The sequence below is a fragment of the Berghia stephanieae genome, unplaced genomic scaffold, assembly GCF_034508935.2.
Source record: "Berghia stephanieae isolate SIO BIC M18660-M18661 unplaced genomic scaffold, UCSD_Bste_1.3 scaffold1001, whole genome shotgun sequence".
NCBI lineage: Eukaryota > Metazoa > Mollusca > Gastropoda > Nudibranchia > Aeolidiidae > Berghia > Berghia stephanieae.
Genome location: NW_027621960.1, coordinates 1 through 10,000, shown reverse-complemented (window position 1 = coordinate 10,000; position 10,000 = coordinate 1). Strand labels below are relative to the sequence as shown.

The 10,000-nt window shown below is 41.9% G+C and overlaps 1 protein-coding gene and 1 long non-coding RNA gene across 2 annotated transcripts in view; one reads left to right on the top strand and one right to left on the bottom strand.

Moving 5' to 3' along the window:
- The window catches only part of LOC144960887 (uncharacterized), a 1,623-nt gene extending 386 nt beyond the window's left edge, over window positions 1-1,237 (top strand). Inside the window, exons 2-4 of the mRNA XM_078894278.1 lie at window positions 1-292; window positions 579-723; window positions 1,053-1,237. The exon at window positions 1-292 is cut by the window's left edge and continues 3 nt beyond it. Coding sequence (XP_078750404.1) covers window positions 1-292; window positions 579-723; window positions 1,053-1,202 — 587 coding nt within the window. The 3' untranslated portion in view covers window positions 1,203-1,237. The remainder of the gene's footprint in view (window positions 293-578; window positions 724-1,052) is intronic.
- A 312-nt stretch (window positions 1,238-1,549) lies between these two features.
- LOC144960888 (uncharacterized) lies at window positions 1,550-3,156 on the bottom strand. The gene is made up of 3 exons (XR_013642981.1): window positions 3,059-3,156; window positions 2,069-2,743; window positions 1,550-1,794 (listed from the first exon to the last, which is right to left on the bottom strand). It is a non-coding gene; the product is annotated as an uncharacterized LOC144960888 (long non-coding RNA).
- Window positions 3,157-10,000: the final 6,844 nt, after the last annotated feature.

Genomic DNA, 10,000 nt, shown 5'->3' with positions numbered 1-10,000 from the left:
TAGACCTCAGCACAGACCTCCCAACAAAAGACTTGTTGAAAAGCCTGACGGACGAGTCCACGTGGACTGACACCTCCAGAGTTCGGGACACATTAATGACTGTTCTCGCTATAGGCAGCATGTCCCGTCTTGGAGCCTTGCGAAACTTGTCTGTTGATGAGTTTCAGGCGGCTCGCGAGACTGACCAAAATCATGATCTGTATCGAGCAGAAGTAAACCAGCACAAAACCATGAAGACATATGGTCCAGCGGGCATTTATTTCACACCTACCCTAAAAGCCCACATTGAAAGGTAACAGTGTGATACTATTATTATTATTATTATTATTATTATTATTATTATTATTATTATTATTATTATTATTATTATTATTATTATTATTATTATTATTATTATTATTATTATAATTATTATTATTATTATTATTATTATTATTATTATTATTATTATTATTATTATTATTATTTATATAATGTTAATACTTGAAGATAATCGTCAATAGAATTTGCCAACTCATGGGATTATTGATTCTTTAATATTTTTTTTTTTGGTTTGTGTTTTAAAACAATTATTTCAGGTATTTAGATAAAAGACCAGTGCAATCCAAATGGGTGTTTTGCACGTCGTCCGGCCGTCAGCTGACATCAAGCCATGCTGGAATCATTTTTAGACGCCTCACCAAAATCTCGGCCACTGAAATGAGAAAAAGCGTGGCCTTTGCAGTAAGTATTCAATGTTTGAAAGCGTTGTTAATATGTCTAGCATATAATTGTTTCTATCTGTTCTATCTTTATTTATGTATTATTTTTCTTTCTTCATCAGAATCCCGAGTAGACGGTTAAAAAAAAAAGAAAAGACAAGGAAAATAACAAATAACAACAACCCCCCCCCCCCCCCCTTAAAAAAACGCACGAAAAATAAAACAACAAAATACAAAACAAACAAAAAAAAAAAAAAAAGAAAAAGAAACCAACACAAAGCCGAGCACACAAATACTTTTTCTGTTGATTTTTGATTTTTTTGGTGTGTTTTCTTTCTCTTCGTGTTTCAGCACAGAGAATCACCTGAAGAAGTTCAGTCCGCCATATCCGAAGCGATGCATCACAGTTTGCAGGTACACAGGGAATCGTATGCGGCCAAATCTCACGACAAAACTATATATAAAGGATTACAAGCCATTGGAGCAGGTACAGTGATGTGAAAAAAGTTGGGCGAGGGTGAGGAAGAGGAGGAGAGGGGGTGGGGGGGGGGAGTAATATAATAATATTAATAATAATAATAATAGTATCACACTGTTACCTTTCAATGTGGGCTTTTAAGGTAGGTGTGAAATAGATGCCCGCTGGACCATATGTCTTCATGGTTTTGTGCTGGTTTACTTCTGCTCGATACAGATCATGATTTTGGTCAGTCTCGCGAGCCGCCTGAAACTCATCAACAGACAAGTTTCGCAATGCTCCAAGATGGGACATGCTGCCTATAGCGAGAACAGTCATTAATGTGTCTCGAACTCTAGAGGAGTCAGCCCATGTGGAATCGTCTGTCAGGCTTTTCAACAAGTCTTTTGTTGCGAGGTCTGTGCTGCGGTCTTTGTCCTCAGGCCATGCTCGCATTTTATCTGTTAAAGTTTTATCTTTAATCTTGGCAAAGGTTCTGTGAAACTCTGGGAAGGCTGTCTTGAGTGATCTTATAAGACTTGGATCCACCGTCGTCTTCCTTCTATAGGTTCCTAAATAATGGAAGGCCATCTGAGGTTCGTCTATAGTAAATTTATTCCTGGCCGTCACATATATCTGGGGGGGGGGGGGGGGGAATAAGAAAGAAAAGAAAAAGAATATGTATTTGTACTAGCCGAGAATAAATTTACATGAGTGGGGAATGGGAGGGGAGGTATTTTGTTACTGTGAAGTAACTTAAGAATTAGATAAATCTCTTTACATTTCTTTATAGAGGCCCCCCCCCCACCCGAACTTTCCAAATTATCTCCCAGTGGAAGCCGATCCTTTACTCGGTAATTTTTATATTAGGTAGACTAAGGAAACAAAACCAAACTCATAAATTACTTACGCCTTTTGAGACCTTGTCTTCTCTGATGTAATTATTGGGGTACTTCTCCGGGTTTATTGCAGACAAAGTCGGTCACGATGGGTGGCTCAAAATATGCTCTTGACGTGCTGGGCTCGTCCAATCTTAACTCTTCACTTTGCAAGCATTGTACTGGAATAAAAAGATATAGATGAACTTCAGTACATATTTCATATGAACCTTTTTTTTTTAGACAGCCTTTATAAAGCGTTTACCACCCCGCCAATTTACAAAGAATTACAATTAGTATACCATTTGTTTTGAATTTCAGCAAAATAAATGAACTTAATTTTAATTTAAATTTTCCAGCAACATATAAATATATATGAGCTGTTTGACGAAACTTTCTTCCATAGCCGACTCTATGTTCCCAGGGAGTGAGATGCAGTTCAACGTTGGTTTGTTGTCATAATAAAAGAAAAGGAATGGACTGTGGAGGCTTTTAGAAAATAAGGTCTTTGTCCTCAGGCCATGCTCGCATTTTATCTGATGAAGTTTTATCTTTAATCTTGGCAAAGGTTCTGTGAAACTCTGGGAAGGCTGTCCTGAGTGATCTTATAAGACTTGGCCTTCCATTATTTAGCAGCCTATAGAAGGAAGACGACGGTGGATCTGAAGTTCGTCCTTAATAAATTTATTCCTGGCCGTCACATATATCTGGGGGAAAATAAGAAAGAAAAGAAAAAGATAATGTATTTGTACTAGCCGAGAATTAATCTACATGAGTGGGGAGGGGGAGTGGGGGTATTTTGTTACTGGGATGTAACTTAAGAATTCTATAAATTTCTTTACATGTCTTTATAGAGATCCCCCCCCCCAACCACCACCACACCACCCCCCCCCCAAACCACCACCACACCACCCCCCCCCCCGAACTTTCCAAATTATCTCCCAGTAGAAGCCGATCCTTTACTCGGTAATTTTTGTATTACGTAGACAGAGGAAACAAAGCCAAACTCATAATTTACTTACGCCTTTTAAGACCTTGTCTTCTCTGATGTAATTATTGGGGCACTTCTCCGGGTTTATTGCAGACAAAGTCTTTGTGAAATATAGCACACTTGTATCTGTTTAATTTAAAAGAATAAACATAGATATTTGAATAATCTAAAGCCGTGTGATTATTAGCTTTTTTAAAAGAAATGCTTACTCATTTACCGTCCCACAGCTCACACTATGACATTATTTTTTTCCGAGAAATGACCAGAAAAATGTAAGAAAGACAGGTGCATAGCCTTTTTTCTAAGACACAACTGTAGTAGTCGAAGTGTTGGGGTTAGGGTTAGGGTTAGGGTTAGGGTTAGGGTTAGGGTTAGGGTTAGGGTTAGGGTTAGGGTTAGGGTTAGGGTTAGGGTTAGGACAATTTAGGGCCAAACAGTTTTAATACTCCTGGCATGGCCAATTTGTTTTCCGGCTTTATAGATCGTGAACGTAGTTTTGTCTGAACGAAGGGTGGCGACGTCGTTGGGGGATAGCAGTATCTACTCGTAGGACGCATTTCCGCTATGGAGAGGATAATTTTTTAAAAATCCTCGGACAAAATTGGATTTTATACAACGAGTGAACTCATCGTTGTGGGCGCCAAATAGGAGTGGTGAGATCAATTCTTTAACGTATTTGGTCGCGCGCATTTACGCTAGGCAACGAAAGAATTGTTTTAAACAACGATTCCCTCGGACAGAGCTCGGACACTTTAGTGCTAAACAGTTTTTATAATCGTGGCATGCCGGATTTGATTTCCGGCAGAATTGGTCGTGAACGTGGTTCGAATGGTGGCAGTGTCGTAGAGGGATAACAGTATACATTTGTAGGACGCATTTCCGCTATGGAGAGGATAATTTTAAAAATATAGTGATAGGACAAAGTCGCCAGATCCAATCCGTCGGGAACCCATCGTTGAGTGCGCCAAATAGGCAATTGAGGGTCCATAAAACTGTGCGTGCAAAGTCAAATGTTTTTTAAAATGCAGTTGGCAAAATCGGCTTCGCAGGCGGCCAAGAAGGAAAGTTTTCAAAAATCAAACTACCTATCGGTGCCCTAAGTCCGTTTGTATTTTTAGATGCATGCAATGATTCTTAATGGCGATTGAAAGTCAATAAAACTGCGCGCGCAAAGTCAAAAGTAGCGCAGCGTGCACATTTTTCAAAGGCATTTTACTCATTCTCTCACCCTACTCGAGTAGAGAATGAGTACCTGGCCGTCAACAGCGTTTTCTCTATATCGGACAGCATATTTTAAATTTGCCAGACCCGATTCGTAAAATAAAAATAATAATAACAATAATAACAATGATAATAATAATAATAATAATAATAATAATAATAATAATAATAATAATAATAATAATAATAATAATAATAATGATAATAATAATAATAATAATAATAATAATGATAATGATAATGATAATGATAATAATAATAATAATAATAATAATAATAATAATAATAATAATAATAATAATAATAAATATAATAATAATAATAATAATAGTAGTAGTAGTAGGTCAAGGGAATTAATCCTTGGTATTTGTACACCCTATGTTATATTCTTGAGTTGCATCCCTTGAAAACGAGTACATGGCCGTTCCTAGTGTTTTTTTTTCATTCCTGTCATGTCTCGCTCCGCGTGTTAAGTGTTGCTGTTGGCTGGGAACCCGTTGTAAAACGCTTTGAGCACGTTTACTGGATATTGTCCCGCTCGGCGCATAGTTGAGTCCTCGATAAAAAGGTTCTTTACTCACATTCTCTCCCAGTAATCAGATGAAAAACGAATACCTGGCCGTTCGTAGTGTTTTCTCGGTTCTGTCGTGTCCCGCTCTGCACGTTAGAGTGTTGCTGTTGGCTGTAGACGCGTTGTAAAGAGCTTTGAGCACGATTGCCTGGCTCGGCGCATAGTTGAGTACCCGATAAAAAGGTTCTTTACTCACATTCTCGCACCGTACTCGGATGTAGAACTAGTTAGTAATGTTTTCTCCGTCCTGTCGTGTCCCGCTCTGCGTGTTAAGTGTTGCTGTTGGCTGCAGACGCGTTGTAAAACGATTGGAGCACGATTGCCTCGCTCGGCGCATAGTTGAGTACTCGATAAAAAGGTTCTTAACTCACATTCTCTCACCGTAGTCGGGTGTAAAACGAATACCTGGCCGTTAATAGTGTTTTCTCCGTTCTGTCGTGTCCCGCTCTGCACGTTAGAGTGTTGCTGTTGGCTGTAGACGCGTTGTAAAGCTCTTTGAGCACGATTGCCTGGCTCGGCGCATAATTGAGTACTCGATAAAAAGCCTCTTTACTGACATCCCCACATAATAACAACACTAATAATAATATAATAATAATAATAATAATAATAATAATAATAATAATAATAATAATAATAATAATAATAATAATAATACTAATAATAATAATAATAATAATAATAATAATAATAATAACAACAACAACAACAATAATAATAATAATAATAATAATAATAATAATAATAATAATAATAATAATAATAATAATAATAATAATGATAATGATAATAATAATAATAATAATAATAATAATAATAATAATAATAATGATAAGTCTTGGGTTCGATCCTCGTTCGCGCACACTTTACAGGGTTGGGCCACGTGTCGGCCAACCGTGCCGGGGTTCAAATCCCGGTTTGGGAGCTTTATTCATACGATTTTATCGCCTCGTCGATTCGAGGCTTTACCGCACGGACGTCCCTGGGTGAAGAAGCTCTCGCTACGGCCGAGAAGGACTCTAGCGCTGGGACGCTCCCGCGGTAAGCCTTCCGAAGCCGAGGGAAAAAACTTTGGTCGAGCGCATTTCCTCTACGGAGCGTGTTTGAATGAAATAAACCCACCACCTATGATCGCACCTGAGACCTCCCCATCGCCGACCGGTTTTGAACTTCGGCGCCCTTCCGGTAAGGGCCCTGTACTCGCTTGGTGGAGTGTTAAATGCGTTCCCGCTACTTCGCTAGAGTAAGGCGATCGACGACTCGGGCTCGACCGAGTTGGGCCACGTGTCGGCCAACCGTGCCGGGGTTCAAATCCCGGTTTGGGAGCTTTATTCATACGATTTTATCGCCTCGTAATCAGATGTAAAACGAATACCTGGCCGTTTTCTCCGTACTGTCGTGTCCCGCTCTGCACGTTAGAGTGTTGCTGTTGGCTGTAGACGCGTTGTAAAGAGCTTTGAGCACGGTTGCCTGGCTCGGCGCATAGTTGAGTACCCGATAAAAAGGTTCTTTACTCACATTCTCGCACCGTACTCGATGTAGAACTAGTTAGCAATGTTTTCTCCGTCCTCTCGTGTCCCGCTTGCGTATTAAGTGTTGCTGTTGGCTGCAGACGCGTGGTAAAGCTCTTGAGCACGATTGCCTGGCTCGGCGCATAGTTGTGTACCGATAAAAAGGTTTTTTACTCATATTCTCGCACCGTATCGGATGTAGAACTAGTAGTAATGTTTTCTCCGTCCTCTCGTGTCCCGCTCTGCACGTTAGAGTGTTGCTGTTGGCTGTAGACGCGTTATGTAAAGAGCTTTGAGCACGATTGCCTGGCTCGGCGCATAGTTGAGTAAACCGATAAAAAGGTTCTTTACTCACATTCTTGCACCGTACTCGGATGTAGAACTAGTTAGCAATGTTTTCTCCGTCCTCTCGTGTCCCGCTCTGCGTGTTAAGTGTTGCTGTTGGCTGCAGACGCGTGGTAAAGCTCTTTGAGCACGATTGCCTGGCTCGGCGCATAATTAAGTACACGATAAAAAGCCTCTTTACTCACATCCCCACATAATAACAACAATAATAATAAAAATATAATAATAATATAATAATTTAATAACTAATATGAATATTAACTAATAATAATATAATATATTTAATATTAATTATAATTATATAATTTATAATAATAATGGTATAATGATAAGTCTTGGGTTCGATCCTCGTTGCGCATACTTTACAGAGTTGGGCCACGTGTCGGCCAACCGTGCCGGGGTTCAAATCCCGGTTTGGGAGCTTTATTCATACGATTTTATCGCCTCGTCGATTCGAGGCTTTACGACGGACTCCTGGGTGAGAAGCTCTCGTAACGGCCGAGAAGACTTAGCCTGGCGCTCGCGTAAGCCTTCCGAAGCCGAGAAAAAACTTTGGTCGAGTCGCATTTCCTCTACGATATTTAATGAAATAACACACTATGATGCACCTGGACCTCCATCCGACTTTTGAATTCGCGCTCTTCCGTTAGGCCTGTACTGCATTGTGGAGTGTTAAAAGCGTTCCGCTAAACTTGCTAGAGTCGGCGTATCGACCGTCGGGCTCGACAGAGTTGGGCCACGTGTCGGCCAACCGTGCCGGGGTTCAAATCCCGGTTTGGGAGCTTTATTCATACGATTTTATCGCCTCGTCGATTCGAGGCTTTACCGCACGGACGTCCCTGGGTGAAGAAGCTCTCGCTACGGCCGAGAAGGACTCTAGCGCTGGGACGCTCCCGCGGTAAGCCTTCCGAAGCCGAGGGAAAAAACTTTGGTCGAGCGCATTTCCTCTACGGAGCGTATTTGAATGAAATAAACCCACCACCTATGATCGCACCTGGGACCTCCTCATTGCCCACCGGTTTTGAACTTCGGCGCCTTCCCGTTAGGGCCCTGTACTCGCTTGGTGGAGTTTTAAAAGCGTTCCCGCTACTTCGCTAGAGTCGGGCGATCGACGACTCGGGCTCGACCGAGTTGGGCCACGTGTCGGCCAACCGTGCCGGGGTTCAAATCCCGGTTTGGGAGCTTTATTCATACGATTTTATCGCCTCATCGATACGTTAAGTGTTGCTGTTGGCTGTAGACGCGTTGTAAAGCGCTTTAAGCACGATTGCCTGGCTCGGCGCATAGTTGAGTACCCGATAAAAAGCCTCTTTACTCGCATCCCACATAATAACAATAATAATAATGATAATGATAATAATAATAATAATAGTAATAATAATAATATTAATAATAATAATAATAATAATAATAATAATAATAATAATAATAATAATAATAATGATAAGTCTTGGGTTCGATCCTCGTTCGCGCATACTTTACAGAGTTGGGCCACGTGTCCGCCAACCGTGCCGGGGTTCAAATCTCGGTTTGGGAGCTTTATTCATACGATTTTATCGCCTCGTCGATTCGAGGCTTTACCGCACGGGCGTCCCTGGGTGAAGAAGCTCTCGCTACGGCCGAGAAGGACTCTAGCGCTGGGACGCTCCCTTGGTAAGCCTTACGAAGCCGAGGGAAAAAACTTTGGTCGAGCGCATTTCCTCTACGGAGCGTATTTGAATGAAATAAACCCACCACCTATGATCGCACCTGGGACCTCCCCATCGCCGACCGGTTTTGAACTTCGGCGCTCTTCCCGTTAGGGCCCTGTACTCGCTTGGTGGAGTGTTAAAAGCGTTCCCGCTACTTCGCTAGAGTCGGGCGATCAACGACTCGGGCTCGACCGAGTTGGGCCACGTGTCGGCCAACCGTGCCGGGGTTCAAATCCCGGTTTGGGAGCTTTATTCATACGATTTTATGGCCTCATCGATACGTTAAGTGTTGCTGTTGGCTGTAGACGCGTTGTAAAGCGCTTTAAGCACGATTGCCTGGCTCGGCGCATAGTTGAGTACCGATAAAAAGCCTCTTTACTCGCATTCCCACATAATAACAATAATAATAATGATAATGATAATAATAATAATAATAATAATAATAATAATAATAATAATAATAATAATAATAATAATAATAATAATAATAATAATAATATAATGATAAGTCTTGGTTCGATCCTCGTTCGCGCATACTTTACAGAGTTGGGCCACGTGTCGGCCAACCGTGCCGGGGTTCAAATCCGGTTTGGGAGCTTTATTCATACGATTTTATCGCCTCGTCGATTCGAGGCTTTACCGCACGGACGTCCTGGGTGAAGAAGCTCTCGCTACGCCGAGAAGGACTCTAGCGCTGGGACGCTCCCGCGTAAGCCTTACGAAGCCGAGGGAAAAAACTTTGGTCGAGCGCATTTCCTCTACGGAGCGTATTTGAATGAAATAAACCCACCACCTATGATCGCACCTGGGACCTCCCCATCGCCGACCGGTTTTGAACTTCGGCGCTCTTCCCGTTAGGGCCCTGTACTCGCTTGGTGGAGTGTTAAAAGCGTTCCCGCTACTTCGCTAGAGTCGGGCGATCAACGACTCGGGCTCGACCGAGTTGGGCCACGTGTCGGCCAACCGTGCCGGGGTTCAAATCCCGGTTTGGGAGCTTTATTCATACGATTTTATCGCCTCATCGATACGTTAAGTGTTGCTGTTGGCTGTAGACGCGTTGTAAAGCGCTTTGAGCACGATTGCCTGGCTCGGCGCATAGTTGAGTACCCGATAAAAAGCCTCTTTACTCGCATCCCCACATAATAACAATAATAATAATGATAATGATAATAATAATAATAATAGTAATAATAATAATAATAATAATAATAATAATAATAATAATAATAATAATAATAATAATAATAATAATAATAATGATAAGTCTTGGGTTCGATCCTCGTTCGCGCATACTTTACAGAGTTGGGCCACGTGTCGGCCAACCGTGCCGGGGTTCAAATCTCGGTTTGGGAGCTTTATTCATACGATTTTATCGCCTCGTCGATTCGAGGCTTTACCGCACGGGCGTCCCTGGGTGAAGAAGCTCTCGCTACGGCCGAGAAGGACTCTAGCGCTGGGACGCTCCCGCGGTAAGCCTTCGAAGCCGAGGGAAAAAACTTTGGTCGAGCGCATTTCCTCTACGGAGCGTATTTGAATGAAATAAACCCACCACCTATGATCGCACCTGGGACCTCCCCATCGCCGACCGGTTTTGAACTTCGGCGCTCTTCCGTTAGGGCCCTGTACTCGCTTGG